A 21,619-nucleotide genomic window follows, 5' to 3' on the forward strand; every position below is an offset into this window, starting at 1 on the left:
CCCGAGTCTCACACTTCGTTTGAGATGTTCTCTTGTTCTTTCTCCCCCAAAGTCTAAGGTGTCTAGAAAGTCAGAGGTCTAGAAAGAGGAGAAGCTGAGGGCCTGCATAGGGTTACCGTGGGGCGTCAAGGCGGCCCCCTTACCAGGAGCAGGTCTTGAGCTGCAATCCTGACCGTGTAGGAGAAAGTGTCGTCGTCCTCGTCTTCTACAAACTGCTGCGGGTTGGCGGTCCACACTTTAATCTGAAAGATGACGATGGCAGGTGTCTATGAGACTGCCACTCCGGTTCACATGCCCCGTGTTTCATCCGTGCACATAGGAAGACCTCAACCTTTGTGTTAATCCAGAACAAAAGTCTAGCTTCAAGTCTTTTCTCTTTGACGTAGAGAAGCGAATCCTCTAACGAGATCAGTACAAGGTTATCGCTCTCCAGGACACTAGTTCAGAATGTGGCAGGTCACTGGCTCTGCTAAGTCAGTCAGCTGTGACGCTTCAATAGGCCAATTTTCTGAACATATTAGGTCTGATGGGATATTTAACGTGACACTTATGTCGATTCCTGTGCTGCTTATCAAAGAGAGACATTATCTTATGAGATCTTTTCTGGTCTAGTTTAGACCCAGCACCAGGCTGGTGATGTGACCTCCGCGTCTCACTATTTAAAGAGAAAGAACGGGTTCTGGCAGGTGTCAGGGCCTCTGGTTAGCGGCCCTACCTACAGAGGTGAAGTCCAAGTCTTCTAAGAGCCCAATTACCCAGTACAGGAGCAGATGACACCCCAACACCCAGGGACCTGGCAACACAGTGACACAAACGCGTCGCTAGAACGCCACAGGAAGTTACTCTGCTAGTGTCTGCTTTTAGAAACGCACTGCTGTCTGGTCCGAGGTGTCACAGTCAAGGTAGACTTCCCAAACGTGTGCTGTTCCTGTGTCTCGTTTACCTGCTCCTCAGTGATCTGCATGTACAGGAGAACATAGTAGATCAGCTCAGGCAAGGCTTTCTTCACAGTGCTTTTGAATTTGCTGTTTTCCAGAAGAGCATGGACGAACTCGAAAATGCTAAAGACGAGATTTTCAAAGCCCAGCACTTCACCTACAGGAAATAAGAAGGCTTGAATGACAAGAAAGCAAAAGGACACAAACTACATTATCTTTTAAACTAATGAATATTTAAAGCGCTTGCTAATTATTGCTCCCCAGGGAACGGAAGAGTCGGCTGAGGTGTCAGAGAAAGAAACTGAGGATAGTAAACGTTCTTCGGTTTTTCAACTCAAAGAATCAGAAACACTAAACATATTTTACAGCATTTTCTGTTTTTGCTGTTAAATTCCTAAAACTATTAACATAGAAAGGAAAGCCTCGTCATCTGGGGCCCCCAAGTTACAAGCAGTGAAACGCCAGAGCGGGCTGGCTGGGCCGGTGCCCGGTTCCCCCCACACCTACACGCCAAGGGAAGCAAGCGCAGAACATTCAGTGAAGAGCGAGCCTCTGGGTGGCGGCCTCCGTCCCTGTCTGCTTCTCCCCCTTTCCCAGGTCAGATCACACACACGACCTACCATCGGAGTCCACAGGGTCTTCGACTTCCTCTGTGTAATTGACTTCTGTCCTCACGTAGGTACGATGATGAGTAAAGAAAGACACTTCAGAGTCTGCTCTGCATGCACTCGACAGGGGAAGGTGGAGACTGAGCGTAGACACCCACTAACACTAAGAGGGGGGCCTTCAAAGACCTCATTTCACAAAATGCGAGACCGGGCGCTAATCCCCAGCCGGCGCGCTGGCGGCCCCCACTTCTGGAAAGGATATAAAGCTGCACTCTCGGTCAGCGTGTTCCACACAATCGGCAGGACCTGCTGCATGGAGGACACCATGTGCTTCGGGAAGTTCTTCACCAGGGCTGTCACTGCCTGAGAGTTCAACGCAAGAGACGCCAGGCTGAGTCACACGGGAGGAAACTGACGGCATCAGTCGTGCACTTGTGCCCCCGCCCCCCTGGCAGCAGGGCTTACCTTCAGCACTTCCATCTTAAACCCACTGTCCGCCGTGGGGCCATCCGGTATCTGCAGGGCCTGAACGAAGGCCTCTGTGAACTGCTGCACCACGGGGAAGATCAGGACCTTGGCTGCGCCCTGGCATGAGAAAGCACGTCAGCACTGGGCACACGTGCAGTGCTCAGCTCGGGTCCAGTTGGAGGGGAGCAGCTCTACGGGCAGCGGGTGGCCCCCTCGGCCTCCTCAGAGCTACTGCGGAAGACCAACTCTTACGTCACAGGGACCGGTGTTTGCCACTGGACTGTGTCCCACGAGAGGGCCCCAGAGTGCGGAACGGATCCCGGCTAAGGGGAGCTGCAGTTTCCCGCCGTGCTCAGAGCACCCAGCACCCGGCTCGTGTGCGTGCTGGTACTGCCACATCGCAGGAAGACAGGCACTGCTGACGACTTTGCTGCCGGACGCCTGCAACTCACCTTTTCCAGCTCCTCCATGTTACAGATCATATGGGCACAAGTGGTAAAAATCTCCACAGCTCGGGAGCGGGTCCGAATGCCATACACCTGAGAAGAAAGTTACAGCACGGCCATGACATCGCTGCGTGCGCCTGTCTGTGCACCTGTGAGCAGAAGACCAACTATGGCTTCTCAACCCTGACACGGGGCTGGATTCCCGTGGAGATGGGGCACGCCATCACTCGTGTCCAGGAGACGGCAAAATGCCAGGGCTCACTGGAGCGAGCCTTGCACGGACATAGGCCTCTGCGGCCAGTCTGACGAAACCCAGTAGGCTGGGTCCTGCTTGAAACCCCAACACGGTCAGTGTTCTTCTTACAAAATGCAGGCCCTTGGCTGGGGCCAGAGAGGAGCAGGGAGGTTAAGACACCACGCCTCAGGCACTCACACTCCCGGGGCGTGAGTTACCATCCCTCTGCTCAGCCACCAAATAGGCGTACAGTGTCAGGGGCCCAGCATGGCAAAGGTGACAGGCTGCTTCCGGACAGTCAGCGGGGCTCCGTGGGCACAGGTGCCTCGACGGGAGGCTCCAGGTGGCATAAAGGGTCACAGGAGGCCAGGAGGCACAAGCCACATGAAGACACAGTGCGGCTCTTTCACTTTTACCCAAAGTGAATGGTCTACGGTTAATGCAGACTCAGATCTTTGTCCGTTCTCATCTTCAGCAGCAAACACACCAGTGCCCCACTTGGGCGGCGGGGCTGCCCGGAGCCCGAGTGGCTCCTGAGCTGTGATTCCGTACCTCAGCCATGGTGAAGATCTTATACATCTCTGGGAGGATGACAGGAGCGACGAGCGGCATCTGTGTGTCTGTCACTTCTCGGGTGAATTCTGCAAAGAAAAAGCAGTATCGTAAAACTAGGTTGCCTTGTAAACACACTGAGTGTGAAAGTTTTCAAGCTGCTTCTGGGGGTAGCACCCCCACAGATAGAGTACAGGTATGGACACTGGCCTGGTGGCCTTGTCCTGGGGAAAGAAAGTCGCAAGAGTTACTGAGTATTTGTTATAAGGGGAAAGAGAACAATATAGAGATAAAGGCAAACAAGCGCAATTAAGAAAGAAAAGCTTTACAGAAGTGCTGAGAAAACCTGTGACAGCAGTGGGCAGAAGTCCCCAGGAGGCCCCCTGAGGAAAACCCTGCATTATCTACTTTGTGCCATGTGCCACCCTTCAGGGGCCCTCCGGCTGCTTCCAGTCGTCCCCTGCTCCCATGAACAGAACAGCTGCGCACACTCAGCTTCCTGTTCGCTGCTCTTCCAATGAACGACTCACTGACCTAGAAGCCAGACGCTGCTGCTCACGGCAACAGAAAGCGATTTCCACCAGACAGAGGCGGCGCGGGGCCGCCTGCACGCAGATGGTGACGGACACGGGCTCACATCTCCCCTCGCGTCCACAAACCCCACAAGGCACCGGGGTTTCCTGTCCTAAGCAGTGCAGTGAGAGCCCTTGAGCACCGATGCCTGCTCATGTGACCTGCTTTTCCCGGCTCTTCCACATTATCGCTGGGATAGAGCGAGGCGGCTGGGACATTTTCAGGACATACATCAGGAAACGCAAGTGGGCTTTTCCAAAGTCCATACTCTGCACACTCTCGGGCAATATCACCACCAGAGTCAAATGAAGACCAAATATTCAAGGCTGAGTCTTCTTAAGCAGCTGTGCATTCTTCCTGAAGAACAAACCCTGAACTGAACAGTAACGAGTGTTTTATTTTGGAAATCAGTCCACACAAGTGTAATGGATGCCTTTCATGAAAACAAGTTTTTTGAAAAAGGTGGCATAATTTAATTCCACGAATAAAGAGCCTAACCACATTTTTACTCTCCTATAATCATTCCTGGTGGTCTCAATGTATTAACACTTGATAAGCTTGAGTCCGAAGTAAGTTTTCTGAAGTCACTGAGCAACTCAGGAAAAGCTTGGGACACCAGCAACACCTCAATCTCCAAAATTCTCTGAGACGGAAACAACGTGTCCCTCCTTGGCTGCCATCTGCCTTCCCTCCACACCGCCAGCCAGAGTTGGTTCTCTCATGTCCTAAGTTTAATGGGAAGCCTTGCAGAAGGCCGACTGAGGACAGCCAGCCCATCCTCCTGCGGGTTCCTGTCCACACACCCACGTCCTGCCGTCTCCACACAGGTCTCTGCTATCCTCAGAGCACGGTCTAGCCCCAGGTGAAAACAGAGGGCTATCTGAGGACAGATGGGGCAGCCCTGTCCCATGTCCGCTGGCTCCGTCACAAAAGGGTGCACCCCCCCCATCTGATGCTGTTCCTGAGGCTGACAGAAGAGCCATCCCCTCAGTCCAGCACGATGAATGCGCTTAGCTCCCAATCATGATAAATGCACAACCTCCGTTTTGAACAAGCTGGACTTGTGTTGGGAGACTGGAAGGCAAGGTTCCCTTTGCTTGGCAGACAACATATCTGTTCACTGATATTTTGGTGCCAAGAACTTGTGAGTAAGGAATCCTGGAAGGCTAATTCCAAGGAGAGGGGTCTGTGAAGTTGCCTGGAGAGTGAGTCACACAAGAGACGTGAGGGGAAACCCGAGCAGGGAACGATGTCATCGTTTTGGCAATTCTGTTCTACACAGTGAGCACCTGTCACAGGTAATCAGTGTGAATACAAGGCCTGGGAAGAGGGGGTTTGAAATGAAAGGAGAAACGGGATTTGCTTCTGGACACAGAATTGCTCCTGCCGACCATCACTGTCACATGCGCTAGGACAACTGGGGCTTGATGCCAAGTTCGGTAAACAGATTCCAAAAGGAGAAACGGTACTCATCACTAGGCAAGAATACGTTTCAGTAAGCTAGTACATCCTAGGGAAAGGGGAAATACAGGTGGAACTTCCACAAAGCTGTATGAACAGAGGGGAAACAGGACTTGTAAAAGGGCAACAGAAGATGGCTGATGTCCGGGTAAGGATTCCTTGAAGGCAAAACAGGGGGGGGGCAGGAAGAAGGAAACTCAGGGGGGGAAACTCAGGCCAGACCTCGGGATTTGTGAAGACAGGTTCTGCGAGGGACGGACAGACCAGTCAACCAAGCTGAGAAAAAGTACCCATCAAATCTTGGACTGAAAGTTCAAGTATCTTTATCAACTTCTCAGAATAGAAAGAAAAGATGCCAAAGGCTACATATTCTCTAGGCCGGCTGCACGAAGGCCAGGGTTTTATAGCTACACTGTTTTTACCTTCTTTCTTGTATTTTAATTCTTAATTTTGACTTGGTTGAACTATTAATAGAAAAACCATACGTAAGAAGGAGGACAATCATAATGGCTAAAATTTACGGTGTGCTTATAGCCTCAGTTAGTAACACTTCACGTCGATTAGCTCATTTAAACGACCAAACGTTCCTTTGACGTAGATACTCTCGTTACATGAATTTTACCTACAAGGAGACTCTGGTTCAAGGAGGAGGAGACCTAGTGAGTCAGGTCAAGGCAAAGGCGGACTGTGAGCTGACATGAGTGCCCAGCTACTGTCCGTCACCCTGGAGTGGTAAGGTCTGGGGGCAGCCCCTGTGCGGTGCCCCCTCAACTCCCTGGAAGGGAGTGGCGTTGGGGGGGGGGCGGCTATGGAGACAGCACAGCAGGAGGGAGGGGCCACGGTGGGCAGCGAGAGCTCACATCTCCAGTCCCGCTGGCCGGAGTCCCGCCAGCCCACAGCTTCCTGTGTGCCTCTGGTCACCTGCGACCTGACCCCCGACCCCGGGAAGAGGCTCTGGCACCCACCTGTCAGCACCCGCATGGCTCCATGCACGGCGTTGACGTCTCCGCTCACCAGCATCTCCATGAGCAGGTTGAAGAGCTGCGGCCAGGCCTCCGGCCAGTCCCAGTGGGCGATGGCCGACACGGCGTAGGCCACGCTGGAGCGCACCTTGCTGATGGACTCTCGCAGCCCGTTGGGCAGCAGCTCCCGGATGACGATTTTCGCCTGCAGAGGAAAGGCCACCTGCTGTGAGAGCCAGCTGCACGTGGCAGCCGAGTCCCACCCGGTGTGCGCATGAGGGAAACCACGAGCAGAAGGTACTGGCCGTCCGCCTCAGCAGCCATTTACAGTGAAAGCGGAAGGAGGGCAAGAATTCAGTCCCTCGGTCACACCGGCAGTTTCCGTGCTCGGCACCGCGTGTGGCCAGCAGCTGCCATACCCAACAGCACAGATACACAACATGCCCGGAACTGCAGGGAGTTCCAGCAGACTGCCTCGCTCGCCACCTTGTACCTCAAAATTCCTTGGGGCCCGGAGTGGCCGCACAGCACTGTACTAAGTAGAAACACTACCTCATTCAACCCTCACACAAGTCTTTGGAAGTTGGAATTGTCAGTCTAACTTTAGGTATTTAGGAAACTGGAGCTTAGAGGGTGAATATTTCCTAGTATTTCATGGCCAGCAAAGGGCAGACACAGGATTGGAGACAGGCCAGCCTCTGCCCCGAGCTCTCTCATCTGCGCACGCGGCTCCCCACGCAGCCTCTCTGCAGTCTTCTGACTGCCCCTGCTGTCCGGGAGTGGGGACGGCCCCACCTTGTCAGATGGGTCCTCCAATCACAGGCAGACGGACCGGCTCACTGTCCTTACCCTTTCGGTAGTTTCAGGAGGCCGGAACTTCTCTGACTGGGCACACCAGTGCGTCTCCACATACTGCTTCAAAATGACTGATGCGAGCTGTGAGGAGAAGAAGGCACATGTTACACAGCAAGAAAAAGGCTTTCTTCACACCGGAAAACCATACAGATGGCCTGATCCATTCATGGGAAGTGTATCGAAAGCTGCTACCAAACCCTAGGTTATTTATAGACTGGCCGCATTCTTGCTCGTTCCCATAAGAAAGTTTCATTAGCAAAAGGGAAATTTCTTATAAATTGGACCGATTGGTCTGGACTTACCTGACGAATTGCTAACGCACCCTGGGGGTCCACGGTCAGCTCTGCCAGGTGAACACCAAATTCTGAAAGAGAAAATGTTACCGTGAGTCAAAGGGCACGCAGGAAAGCCACAGCAATTCCCTGAGCTCTCACCCTGAGACCAGCAAGAACGACGTCAGAAAGGAGCTGGAGCCGCTGCCTCCCAAAGCACTGTACCTCTCAGACTCAGTCACAGTAGACCAACACGCGGACCCACGGGCACGCTGTGCAGCCAGCACTCCAGCAGCGGCTCACCTTCTCCCTTCACGGCAAAGCCTCTCCCAGCCACCTTCCCTGCCAAGATGGCAGCAGCTGCCTCCTGAACCAGTGAATGTGGTATGTACTACCAAGTTACCCAAAGAAAAACCAAAGGTGAGGTTTCAGGAGTGACGCAGACACACACCCCAGATGAGACGATTAAGTCTAAGGAACTCTGGCTTTCGCAGGCTTAGTCCTAAAAACAACAGCGGTCATAAATGCACAGCGCCCAGTAAGCAAGGCAAGCAGCGGTCTCGCAGTGAGCGCACAGTGGGAGGCTACAAATGATTCTGACCCCCAAGTTAAAATTTACAAGCTTCATGTAATCCCCATCAACATCCCAATGATGCTTTTCGCAGAAATAGAAAAACCCATCCTACAATTCATATGGATTCTCAAGGGACCCTGAACAGTCACCGTAATCCTGGAAAAGAAGACCAAAGCTGGAGTGCTCAAGCTTCCTGATTTCAAAACTTAGTACAAATCTACAGGAATCAAAACAGGGTGGTCCTGGAGTGAAGACAGACATACAGACCCATGGCAGAGAATACAGAGCCCCAAATAAACCCTCTCATACACGGTCAAATGATTTCTGACAAGGGTGCCAAGACCACTCAATGGGGAAAGGACAGTCTTTACAACAAACGGTGCTGGACGACTACACGGCCACATGTGCAAGGATGAAGCTGGAGCCATGCCTGACACACATACAAAAATTAACTCAACTGGATCAAGAACCTAAATGTAAGACCTAAACCGATAAAACTCCTAGAAGAAAACATAGGAGAAGAGCTTCATGACATTAGACTTGGAAATGATTTCTTGATATACCAAAAGTGCAGACAACCAAAAGGAAAAATAGACATATTGGACTTCATAAAATTTTAAAAACTTGGTGCATCAAAAGACACTATAACAGAGTAAAAAGGCAACCTACAGAATGGGAAAAATATTTGCAAATCATATATCTGTCCAGGGATTGATATCCAGAACATACAGCAAACTAGAATTCAACAAGAACCAATAACCCAATTCAAAAATGGACAACAGACTTCAAACAGACATTTCTCCAACGAAGACACACAAATGGCCAATAAACTCATGAAAAGATGCTCAATGTCACTAATTATTAGGGAAACTCAAGTCCAAACTACGAGATACCACCTACACCCATTAAGATGGCGACGACCAGAAAACCATCAGACGAAGGCTGGTGAAGCTGTGGAGAAATTGGAGCCTGTGAACAGTGGTGGGGTAGAAATGGCGCAGCAGCCGCTGTGGGGAATAGTACAGAGGTCCTCAAAATACTAAAAACAGAACCACCACACAACCCAGCAATCCTGTTTCTGGGTATTTCTCCAAAGTAAATGAAAACACTAACTCACAGATAGCTACACCCTATGTTCACTGCAGCATTACTTACCTGTATATGAAAACAACCTAAGTGTCCGTGGATGGACGAATGGATAAAGAACAAAGGAGTATTACTCAATCAGGAAAAAGAATGAAATGTTCCCATTTGCAACACCACCGGCAGGCCCTCCAGGGCGTTATGCCAACTGAAGTAAGTCAGACACTAAAAGATACTTACTTACATGTGGAATCTAAAAACAAAAGCAAGAAAACAAACTTGCAGGTGGAGAGAATACATTGTTGGTTGTCAGAGGTGGGAGGTGGGTGAAAGGAGTCAAAAGGTATAAACTTCCAGTTATAAAATCAGTAAGTCCTGGGGATGGAATAATGTACGGCAGGGTGACCCCAGCTAATATTGTATTGCACGTTCGAAAGTTGCTACAAGAATAGATCTTAAAAGTTCTCAACACAAGAAAAATAAAAACTCTGTAACTAAAAAAAGTCAGTTATTGTGCTATTCTTATTTTTATTGCCCATCATGAGTACACTGTCTTTTTTATCTATGTAACAAGTTTCTTTCCATGGGAAGTTCCACTGGGATAGCCGTCCAAAGGGCATTTATGCAACAGAAAACCTAAGTGGTCCATGCCACATTTCATGTTCATGGCTCATCCAAGTAACAGGATAAAAACTACTGAAAATGACCTACATCTCTATTTTTTAAAATGTTTTGTTTTGAAGTTTTAGACTTAAAGAAAAGCTGGCTCTCCTTCACCCCTGTTCCTGATGATAACCATTTACCCACCCGTCATTCAGGGACCAGACCAGAAACTCACACGGCGCTGCTGTTAACGGCACTTGGACTTCACTGGAGTCCGACCAGTCTCCCCCACTGTCTTTTTTTTCCAATCCAAGATCCCACACTGTCCTGGGCTATTCTGCTCCCTCAGTTTCCTCCAGTGGTGACGGCCCCTCATTCTCTCCTTGCCTTTGATGACCGGGACACGTGGGTAGGTTAGGACCAGTTATTTGGAGACTGTTTCTACGTGCCTTTGACGGAGGTTTGTCCTGATCACTTGAGGGCTCTTGGCAAGAAAACCAGAGGCGATGTGTCCTCAGGACACCACACCAGGGAGGGCAGTGTCTATCAATTTTATTCCTGGTGACATTAATTAACCGCTGTCACCTGGTAATGTGGGGTCTGCCGGCTTTCCCCACCGTTAAGGTACTGCTGTCCCCTCTGCAGTGGGTACACCACACGTGAGATGACTGCGTATAAGCAGACCTGCACAGTACAAGTCCACATGGGTCAAGGGTCATCTACACTAGCCTAAGCCTACACATCTGTCCATCCACCCACCTGCCCACCCACCCATCCTCCATCCATCATCCACCCTTCCTTCCCTCCTTCCTCCCGCCCACCCACCCACCCACCCACAAGGATTCCTGACTTACAATGGTGCCACTTACGATTGCTTGACTCTGCAGTGGTGCCAAACGATATGCACTCTGCAGAAACCGTACTTTGGATTTTGATCTTTGCCTGGGCTAGCGGTATGGTGCTGACCCACAGCATCGCTCCACAGCTCCCACGGCCACGCGACCACGAGGGTAAACAGTGCCACTCCAGTCTACTGTGTTGCCAGCGTTCTTTAGAAATTGTGTTCTGAGCACATGTAAGGTAGGTTAGGCTAAGCAGGCTTTGGACTTTGGGAGCTGAGGTGTATTAAGTGCATTTTCAACCTACGATATTCGCAGTTTAGGAGGTTTTCTGGACATACCGCATCCTAGGCTCGAGGCAGCTGCACTCATGCCTCAGAGGCCAACCAACACCTCGAGGTTCACTCCACTTTCCTCCTTATTTGCAATTCTTCCTCTGACAGTGGTAACACTGGCTCTCATTAATTATAACACATTTACTTATTTGTTCAATATTATTCTACCAATAAACTAATTACGGAATGATTAACCCACACTTTTAAGAAAAACATGTATTAACTAGAGAAAACAATTTGTGTATAGTTCTTTCTGACTTTAGTCTTACTACATGCAGTCAAGACACTATTTTCCAGTTACTTATGTGAATTCTTTTCTCCTCCAACACCTGGTAATATTGTTATGTTACTCATTTGTGATGCAGTAGGTTTATTTGTTACCGCTTGCATTCCACTGTGGGCGCCTCCCTTGGGTGCACGTATGTAAAACATGACGATGACTCTCAAAGTGATACAAAAAGGAACCTTCCAAGAATGTCCCTCCCCAGTAACTTCTTTCCACTCCTTCACCACCACTCCCTGTCGGTAACTGAACTACTTCTGGTTTATCTTTCCTGTGTTTCTTTTGCATTAAGGAGCAGATACATGTGATTTTCTTATACCCTCGTTTACATGAAAAGTAGTATACAGATACTCCTTCGCACTTAGATTTCTTTCAGTTTCCAGTACCGTGTTTCTCCCAAAAATAAGACCTAGCCAGACTATCAGCTCTAATGTGTCTTTTTGGAGCAAAAATTAATATAAGACCGGTCTTATTTTACTATAAAACCGGGTAAAACATATATAACATAATATAATATAATAATATAATACAGGGTATAATACCCAGACCGGGTCTTATATTAATTTTTGCTCCAAAAGACGCATTACATTTGATGGTCTGGCTAGGTCTTATTTTCAGGGAAACACGGTATATCCTGGAATTCATTCTAAACCAGTTCAGATTCCTCATTCTTTTTCACAGCTACATAATATACCATTGTATATACTTTATTCAACCACTCTCCTATGTATGGTCAGTTAGATCCCTCCAGTATTTTGCTTTTACAAACAATGTTGCAGTAAATAATATTGTGGGTGTGTATTGTTATATTGTTGAAGGTGTATGTTCAGTTTAGATTTCCAGAAGTGGGATTTCTGGGTCAAAAGGAAACGCAGTGTTGTCAGGTGTGGCCAAATGTTCCCCCAGAAGGACCGCACCTGCATCGCCACTAGCCATGTTAAGAGTGCTTCTTCATAACCTCGCCAACAGAATGTGTTCTCATACTTGAAACATTTTGCCAGTCTGATAGATGACAAATGGTAGCTCAGTGTTGTTTTAACTGGTATTTCTCTAATCATGAGTGACTTTAAACTTCTTTAGTAAGTTCCAGTGCTGTTTTACTGTCTTTTCTAGGGGGAAGGGGTGAATTCTCTGTCCATGTCTCCCCCCATTTTTCTCTTGGCGTTCTGGTCCTTTGTCTCTTAATTTTTAAGAGCTCTTTATATATTAAGGAAATTATCCTCTTGTCTAGTATATGCTGTGAAAAAATTTTCCACGTTTGTCAGCTGTCTTTTGACTTTTTACATGGTATTTTTTGTCATGCAAATTAAAAATGTTTTATGTAGTCAAATTTATCAACCTTTTCTTTTATTGCCTCTGGATTTCAAGTCATAGTCAGAAAGCCTTTCCATGTGCCAAAGTTAAAGAAAAAAATTCACTAATATTTTCTTGTATGGTTTTATTTTTTTTTAATATTTAGATTCTTAATCCATTTGGAACTTATATTTTTGGTATGGTGTAACATACTGATCTAATTCCAAATGGCTACCCAGATGTCCCAGCAGCTTTTTAAAAAAGTCTGTCTTTATCCCAATGATTTGAGATGCCACCTTTATTTGGATTACTAATTTCCAAAGATACCTGTAACTATTTCTGGACTTTCTATTTTATCCCACAGCTCCACTTGTCTATTCGTATGCCACTGCCATGCTCTGTTTGAATTACAGAGGCTTTATACGATGTTTTCATGTCTGGTAGAACTAGTCCCCTCATAGATTTCCTTAGTCAGTGATTCTGGAGCTATTCTTCCACGCTTGTTTTTCTGTGAACTTCACAATCAACTTGTTTAATTCATCTACAATGCTGAGTAGTCCTATCCAAGGACAGCATGGGTCTTTCCATTTACTCAAGTCTTCTTTTAAGTTTTTCAGGAATGTTTAAAAAGTTTCCCCTAGTAGGTTCTTGTACATTTCCTGTTAATTTTATTCCAAAGTGTTTAATCTTTCTGGTTGCTATTGTAAACTTTTATTTTTAATGCCTCTATTATGTCCTCTAACCTTTTACTGTTTGTGACTATAAGGGCTATTGATTTTTGCATTTTAGTTTTATGTCCTGGCACCTCATTGAATCTTAGCTACTTAACTCATTCTTATTACACCCTTATTTTAAGCTGCAGTTTTCGGTACAATCTGATGACACCTATCACTTCGCTCAGGAAAGAAGACTTTTTGCAAGACCACTGCAAAAGAAGCCATATTCTTTCTGAAGCATTTATTAAGTGATACCACCACAGTAAACACCTGAAACCTGCAGAATTACCTCTAAAGATATTGAACCCCACTCTAATTCTTAGGATTAGTTCAGCTAGTTCAGAGTCTGGTAAGGCTATAGAACCCATTTATAGCAGAAGAAACAGTAGGTGTCTACAACCCCAAAGATAGGGGCGCCAACTTTCAGAACTAAATGCAGATGAGTCAGACATCATTTAGGAAGACCTCTTGGCTACCAATGTTTAAGTTGAACCCAAAAGCATCCATGTGTGAAAGCCACCCAAAGAAGGAGAAAGAGAACTTGCAAGGCTGCTCATACCTCCTTGGACTTCAGACACGTAGTGTGATAACGGGTGCTAACTGTATGGCCCCAAGTCGGCTTAGAATGTCAATGCCTACCAGGCTTGGTCTCCCTGGATACAGCCAACCGATTTTGGGGTGCTTTCCTTGACGTCCTTCAGAATGACGTCAGGCAAATTCGTAAACCACTTGAGCCACACAGTTTTCTTCTAAGGCGCCATTTCAATGATTTTTGTATGGACCACGATAGGATGGGTTTTCATGTCCCTGGCAAGAGCACAGGTTTTAGCTCATTACCACAGGGACAAACTAAAACGAGATCAAGATGGATAGAATCTTTAACAATACAGTGTGAAAGAGATATAGAGGAATAAACGAATCTTTCTGAGAAGGGCTTGAAACGTGAGATGCTACAGCTTAAACTGAGCCGGACGATCACCTTTGCAGTGAAAGCACACACTGTCGCAGCTGCGGGGTAACACTGCAGCTCAGAGACAGGACAGAAGCCACGCACTTCCCCTCAGGGACGCTGGAACGAGTGAGGAGCCATTACTGCATGAAGACCCGGAGAACTGCACACAGAGCTTGCTCTGGGGTCCTTGCTCATATACCTGAGAATGGCAAGGCTCCTTTTTTAGAGAAAAACTTAGTGTGAGTACGTTTTTCCTAATGACGGCCAGGCTGGGGACGCTTTCATCTTGTCTGGTGACCTTCAAAGATCACACCCCCAATTCCACTCATCATGGTAATGGATGGTGACAAGGAGAGATCATCAGAAGATTCAGATTCAGATTCAGATGGGGCCCTCAGACCCAAGTCAGCAGGAGTCTGTACCTGCAATAAGCGTCTGGAAGACGGATTGTCTCTGAAAGTTTATTTCCTCCACACTGGAAAGAAGCAGCTTGAAAGTTCGAGTAAGACGACTCTGCTCAAAAGTCTTAATGGGAAAGAAAATCTGCAAAGAACATCATCACCAGTAACTACAGACAAATTTAAAAACCAGATGGATGAACAGAAGAGATTTTCTTCTCTACAGCTCCTAGTTTCAAAAACAGTTACCATGTATATGATCAGTTCTGGTTTGGAAACCCCCCAAATTCAAAGACAAAGACCTCACTAGGTTACAGGGGGATACAAGAGGGAAAAAACATCAATTATTATTCTTACCAATTATTATTTTATTTAGCCCAATTTATCTGTCTACACAGACACCAACTGGAGTTAGAGGGACCTCAGGCCCACGGGAGAATCTCCTACCAGAAAACCTCCGTGTACTTAAAAGCCTTTCGGGAGTGGTGGTGGCGCGGTGTGGAGGTGAGCTCTGCACAGAAGGGAAAGCGCGAGGACAGTGCAAGTTCTCTGACCTGTTGAAATCTAGTCAACAGTCGCTCCCAGCCTCACTGGATTCAGCAGTAACAGCCCCATTTACAACATTCTCTTCACAGAGACAACACAGTCTTTCTGGGAGGGATACAATGAAGTATATCATTAAAAAAAAAGGACTTGTATTTATTTTAGTGTGTGCTGGGGGGCTTCTAGTTTTGCTGACTGGTGTCTTTAACATAATTTCTTTAGAAAGCACTAGAAAGAACAGCTGAATAACGTACTTGGAGATGATTAGTGCAGGAAAACATACGAGACACAGACACACATCGCTGCCTTTTTTGTTTGGAAAGGACCAGTTAGATTACACTGAGATTCAATCTATGCAGTCAGCCAAAGGGGATCGCTCCCAAGTGGGTGGTATGAAGTTAGCTTTCTAAAGTCATTTTTCTTAAGAACTGTAATTTCTCTAGGTCCTTTTCCCCAGGTGAAATAAGGACAGACCCATTCTGTTAATCTGGGTTTACGTCCGACTCTAGGTTCTTGGTTATGCCTTTAATCCAATCCGAAATGGTATCCTCTGACTTCCTTCCTAAAAAATTCTTTGCCCTCTTTCCTGAACCCCTTGTCTGGTCTTCTAGTCTTTTGCTCCCTCCCGTCATCCTTGCTCCCCTTTCACCCCACTAGGCAAAAACATTATCTATTTAAACCTTGGCGTAGGAGAGCACGCAGGACAAAGGAGAAGACATAAACGCCAGTGGTCCTACAGGCCTGCTAGACACGTGACACCTGGCAGTGCTCTGACAGTCAGGGGAGCTACCAGTACGAAGAAGTGTGAACAGGATGGTCTAGGAGGAAGGAGCGCTGAGCAGAGCTCTGGAGAAGCCCCTTTTGGCTTGGGGGGTTGGGAAACACCACAAAACCACAGCTGAAAGGACAAAGAAAACCCCACCACTGGCCTTTTTCCGAGCGCGGCCGCCTTCTGCCCAGGAGTGCGTCTGGATCCTTGAGGGGCGCCCTTCGCAGGTGACAGTGCTTATGCTATACTGTAAGAGAGCCAGAAAAGTGCCCATGAGAACCAGAAAGCAAAGTCCCAGCCGGCAGGGTTACCTCTCTAGGCCTCTAAGATGGGGGAGCAACGCAGACCCTGGGCAGCAACTGATGTCAGGACAAAGGAGGGAGAGGTGAGTGCCCCTCCCCGGTTCAAGTAACGGTGGTGGAAGGAAAGAAAAACAAGTATTTTCTGTGACATACCGTGTTTCCCCGAAAATAAGGCCAGGTCTTATACTGAGTTGTACTCCAAAAGATGCATTAGGGCTTATGTTCAGGGGATGTCATCCTGAAAATTCATGCTAGGGCTTAGTTTCCAGGAAACACGGTATGTGCTGGGAGCAAGACAGCAAAAACTATGCCAAAGTCAAATGAGGGGGGAAATGTCTCCATTTCTAACAGACAAAAGGAAATAACTAAAAAGAGAAAATGCCTTTGGGTCTAAACTAGCCATATAGCAAAGAAAGCAGGTGCTATGCTACGCTGGTCTGGAGAACGAAAGCAGCAACCCACTCCAACACTCAGTGACGCTGCTCTTAGAGGAAAGGCGAGAGACAAGAAGGCAAAACTCCCCTCTAAGATACAAATCAGCAAGGCATAAATACACCAAATATCAAGCGCTGACATTCTCAGAAGTCATCATCTTGTAAGCCAGACAAGAGGCGTTGCTGAAGCTGCGTAGAGAACGGAAGACTTTGATGCAAGAGATCTTTGGCAGTTCATAACTCTCCAGTCTTTTTAACCACTATGCTTATAAAACACTTGACATGACCCTGCCTATTAAATAAACGGAATTAAAAAAATGCTCTCACAGATCAAACAGCCCTTTATTTTTGCTCTATTGAGGAAGAACACCATTCCTGCCAACGCTGCTGACCAAACTCAAAATCTCAACCCCAAGAAAGATGCAAGTTACCAAGCACCTGCTGGGATACTGGGGAACACAGGAATTCCCAACTTGCCAGAGGCGGGCTTCTCAACTCAGGATGGGAGTCTGCTGGTGGCGATGGTGACGGTTCTCTAATTAACCGTTAACGATTCAGAAATGTTTGCTGAGGTCCTCAAGTACCACGTAAGTGGAGAGGATGGCAAACACAGGGGCTCAGGAAAGTCATTCCAGGACACCATTCTGAGGAAGAACCCATCCTGAGCCTTTTGAAACTGACCCATAGTCAGGTGACTCTCTCCCATTACATGCGTCCTTGGCTTAAGCAAATGGGCTCCTGCTGACACATGTCAACTAATTACAGGCAACTTACTACTTGAAAAACATCAGCTGGCAGACTAAATGACCAGGATGTACTTTGGGCTCCAGCAACTTCAATTTCCTAAGAGAACTGCTTCTGAATCTAACCGGGAATCTGGTCAGAGCACGTCAACCTTTCTTGTCTGTCCATTTAACAGGGAGTTGACAAGTGACCTGTGCCCTTTTGCCCCAAATTACATTAGAGATTCTCCCACTTAAGCTTCAAGATGAGGCAGCCAAGGAAGGCGGCACACCTGCTCATCAAAAGGAACAGACCAATTCATCTCTGGCATCAGCTGGTACCAGTCGCCCATGTGCAGCAATAAAAAATGGCTCACAAAGGCTTATTATTTGAAGGCACGATGGACTAGAAACGACCTTGAGCCCGTGGCACCAAAAAAGGATCAAAAGATTACCAGAACACAAATAATAATAAACACTAACGCCCAGATTTCTCATTAACTTCAAGTTTTAAGGAACTTCAAGTTCCTAGGACCAAAAGGCAAGTGCTTCCCCGCCTAAAATATGAAGCAATGCCAAAGGAGCGGAAAATTGTTTGTTCATTCATCTGCGAGCCTGGCTCCTCACCTGGGCCTGCAGGCCTTCTAGCAGCAGGAGCAACGTCCTGCCGCTGTCATCAGGCCAGTCGTATTGCTAAACGCTGGTTGGGAGGTCAGGTGCCGTGTCTTTATGAAGAGGGGGGCAGTGGCTACCGACCATGGTGAGGAAACATCTGAGATTCAGACAGAACGTAGGACAGGGGGACTCTTTGCCCAAAGGCAAAACGCAACTTGATAAAGGCCACAGGGAGAGGAGAGGAGAGAGGTGAGGTACTGTATGTGATGGATGGATCGCCATCCGCCGTGTAACGAAAGGGGTGAATTTCTATACTTTTAAAATAAACGAGGCATCACACTATTTAAAAAAACAGTCCCAAAGGGCCCAATGCAGTGCACTGAACTCTAGACTTGAGCCAACCCTGTACACCACGTGCCACCCCGTGAGTCCCGCGTCTTCCTACCTGCCCACTGACGCTGAGCTGTACCTAGCCTCCCTCCATGCCCCCGGGCGTGCCCGCCGGCACACGACCTGTCAGTTAGGGGCGGGGGCAGGGGTTCAGTCTATTCCCATCAGTGGCCTCGACCAAATTCAAACTTCTGCACTTCACCTCCAAGGATGAAGAAAGGGAGAGACTAGAACTTTAAAAAGACCCTAGGAAGTTTATCACAGACTTGGCCTAGATGACACCATGGCATTGGCGAGAGTTGAAGGGCCACAGCCCGAGTGGGGATGCGGGTGGGCAGTTTCAACACAAGCGAGGGTCACATTTCCTAGGACGCTGCGCTGGGGCATCAGGGACACCGGGAGTCAACCAGGAAGGGCACCTGCCCTGACTTCAGTAGTGACAGTAAGTTGCGGTGCTGAGGTGCCTTTGCTTGGCTTTGCCCTCTTCCTCCTTCACACCCCACGGAGGCAGAGGCATGAGTGGGATTGAACGGCTTCCCCTGGAAGGCTGCAAGTCCTTCAGGTGAAGCCGCAGCGCGGCTGTCACAGCTTTCTCCTGTCCCTTTGTTCTGTCCAGTGGAGGCTGCTCTCCTCTCCGGGCCTGACATGCTGAGGACAATGACAACGACAACCCCACCTTCGAAGTCGTCCTGAACCAGTCAGGTCCCACATCGCCATGTATTTCATTAGAGGGACGTTCGTTTTCATCAGCGGCATCGTGATGGGGGAGGAGAGCAAATTCCATGTAGGGGACACGCGCTCAATTGTTCCCAGCAAAGCCCCCAGCCCCGCGGGAGCCAAGCGAGGGCGTGGAGAGCGGCCCGACCACGGACAGTCCCCGCGTGGGAAGGCCTGCGGGCCGCGCGGTCTCCGAGCCCCGGGGTCCCCGGCCGCGCCCAGACCCCGAGGCCCGCGCGGCGTGGGGGGCGAGACGCACGGGAGCGGCAGCCGGACCCAGGCGGTACCCAGCGGGACCAGGAGGGACCAGGAGGGACCAGGCCGGACCCAGGCGGGACCAGGCGGGACCAGGAGGGACCCAGGCGGGACCAGGCGGGACCCACACCGGACCAGGCGGGACCCAGGCGGGACCAGGAGGGACCAGGAGGGACCAAGCAGGACCCAGGCGGGACCCAGGCCAAACCAGGCGGGACCAGGAGGGACCCAGGCGAGACCAAGCAGGACCCAGGCGGGACCAGGAGGGACCCAGGCCAAACCAGGCGGGACCAGGAGGGACCTAGGCGAGACCAAGCAGGACCCAGGCGGGACCAGGAGGGACCCAGGCGAGACCAAGCAGGACCCAGGCGGGACCAGGAGGGACCCAGGCCAAACCAGGCGGGACCAGGAGGGACCCAGGCGAGACCAAGCAGGACCCAGGCGGGACCAGGAGGGACCAGGAGGGACCCAGGCCGGACCCAGGAGGGACCCAGGCGGGACCAGGCGGGATCCAGGCCGGACCCAGCGGGACCAGGAGGGACCAGGCCGGACTCAGGCCGGACCCAGGAGGGACCCAGGCGGGACCAGGCGGGATCCAGGCCGGACTCAGGCCGGACCCAGGAGGGACCCAGGCGGGACCAGGCGGGATTCAGGCCGGACCCAGGCGGGACCAGGCGGGACCAGGCGGACCCAGGCGGGATCCAGGCCGGACTCAGGCGGGACCAGGCCGGACCCAGGCGGGACCAGGCCGGACCCAGGCGGGACCAGGCGGACCCAGGCGGGATCCAGGCCGGACTCAGGCGGGACCAGGCGGGACCCAGGCGGGACCAGGCCGGACCCAGGCGGGACCCAGGCGGGACCAGGCGGACCCAGGCGGGATCCAGGCCGGACTCAGGCGGGACCAGGCCGGACCCAGGCGGGATTCAGGCCGGACCCAGGCCGGACCCAGGCGGGACCAGGCGGACCCAGGCGGGATCCAGGCCGGACCCAGGCGGGACCAGGCCGGACCCAGGCGGGACCAGGCCGGACCCAGGCGGGACCAGGCGGACCCAGGCGGGATCCAGGCCGGACTCAGGCGGGACCAGGCCGGACCCAGGCGGGACCAGGCCGGACCCAGGCGGGACCCAGGCGGGACCAGGCGGACCCAGGCGGGACCAGGCGGACCCAGGCGGGATCCAGGCCGGACTCAGGCGGGACCAGGCCGGACCCAAGCGGGACCCAGGCGGGACCAGGCGGACCCAGGCGGGACCAGGCGGACCCAGGCGGGACCAGGCGGACCCAGGCGGGACCAGGCGGACCCAGGCGGGACCAGGCCGGACCCAGGCGGGACCCAGGCGGGACCAGGCGGGACCCAGGCGGGACCAGGCGGACCCAGGCGGGAGGCGGACCCAGGCGGACCCAGGCGGGATCCAGGCCGGACTCAGGCGGGACCAGGCCGGACCCAGGCGGGACCAGGCCGGACCCAGGCGGGACCAGGCGGACCCAGGCGGGATCCAGGCCGGACTCAGGCGGGACCAGGCCGGACCCAGGCGGGACCAGGCCGGACCCAAGCGGGACCCAGGCGGACCCAGGCCGGACCCAGGCGAGACCAGGCGGGACCAGGCCGGACCCAGGCGGGACCAGGCGGAACCAGGCGGGACCAGGCGGAACCAGGCGGGACCAGGCGGACCCAGGCGGGACCAGGCCGGACCCAGGCGGGACCAGGCGGACCCAGGCGGGACCAGGCGGAACCAGGCCGGACCCAGGCCAAACCAGGCGGACCCAGGCGGGACCAGGCGGACCCAGGCGGGACCAGGCGGACCCAGGCGGGACCAGGCGGGGCCAGGCCGCCCGCACGGAGCCGCGCACGCCCCGCTCGCCCGCCACACTCGCGCCGCGACGGCGCCTCGCCCGGCCGCGCGGCCCACGTGGGCGCCGGGCCCCGCGCGGCCCCTCACTCACCCTCCGTCACCTCCAGCACCTTAACCTGCTCCTCGGCGGCCGCGCGCACCTCCTGCACCGCCGACAGGATGCCGGTGAGCGTGTCCACCAGCGCCTCCTTCAGGCCCTGCGCCACCGGCCCCGGCAGCCCGGAGGCCGCGCCCGCCGCCGCCGCCGCCGCCATCTTCCCGCGCTGCGCCCGCCAGGCCCGCGGCCCGGACCCGCCACTGCGCGACGGCTCCCGCGCGCGGCCAATCCGCGAAGCCGCGCGTGCGCAGCGGCGGCGCGCCGGGGGCGGGGCCGGGGCGCGGCCTCCGGAGACAGCGCCCCCTGCCGCAGGGACGAGCACTGCAGCCGTGTCCCGGGACTCGCTCGGGGTTTCTGCGGGAGCCCCGGGGCGGTTCGTTCGCGGGCTTTCCCGGCGGGGACCAGCGAGTTAGCAAACGCGCCCGGAGTAGAGGCCTTTAGCCCGTGGTCGGCCCAGGTGGAAGGCACTGCGTTAGGAG

The 21,619-nt window shown here is 51.5% G+C and overlaps 1 protein-coding gene across 3 annotated transcripts in view; it reads right to left on the minus strand.

Annotated features, from left to right (window-relative positions):
• IPO9 (importin 9) overlaps window positions 1-21,365 on the minus strand; it is a 35,392-nt gene extending 14,027 nt beyond the window's left edge. For 2 of the 3 annotated variants that reach the window (XR_013992626.1, XM_081038901.1), the window contains exons 1-11: window positions 21,135-21,365; window positions 7,401-7,462; window positions 7,093-7,179; window positions 6,247-6,448; window positions 3,248-3,336; window positions 2,467-2,553; window positions 2,012-2,131; window positions 1,809-1,909; window positions 1,559-1,617; window positions 944-1,095; window positions 144-242 (exon numbers count right to left, since the gene is read on the minus strand). Coding sequence is in view for 2 of the 3 variants with exons in the window: in XM_081038901.1 (XP_080895027.1) it covers window positions 144-242; window positions 944-1,095; window positions 1,559-1,617; window positions 1,809-1,909; window positions 2,012-2,131; window positions 2,467-2,553; window positions 3,248-3,336; window positions 6,247-6,448; window positions 7,093-7,179; window positions 7,401-7,462; window positions 21,135-21,297 (1,221 nt within the window). In the remaining variant the exon portion in view is untranslated. Of the gene's footprint in view, window positions 1-143; window positions 243-943; window positions 1,096-1,558; window positions 1,618-1,808; window positions 1,910-2,011; window positions 2,132-2,466; window positions 2,554-3,247; window positions 3,337-6,246; window positions 6,449-7,092; window positions 7,180-7,400; window positions 7,463-15,918; window positions 16,001-21,134 lie in introns of those variants that run through there. The other variant, XM_081038902.1, reaches the window with a different exon arrangement.
• Window positions 21,366-21,619: the final 254 nt, after the last annotated feature.

The sequence above is a fragment of the Rhinolophus hipposideros genome (assembly GCF_964194185.1).
Source record: "Rhinolophus hipposideros genome assembly, chromosome: 26".
NCBI classification, from domain to species: domain Eukaryota; kingdom Metazoa; phylum Chordata; class Mammalia; order Chiroptera; family Rhinolophidae; genus Rhinolophus; species Rhinolophus hipposideros.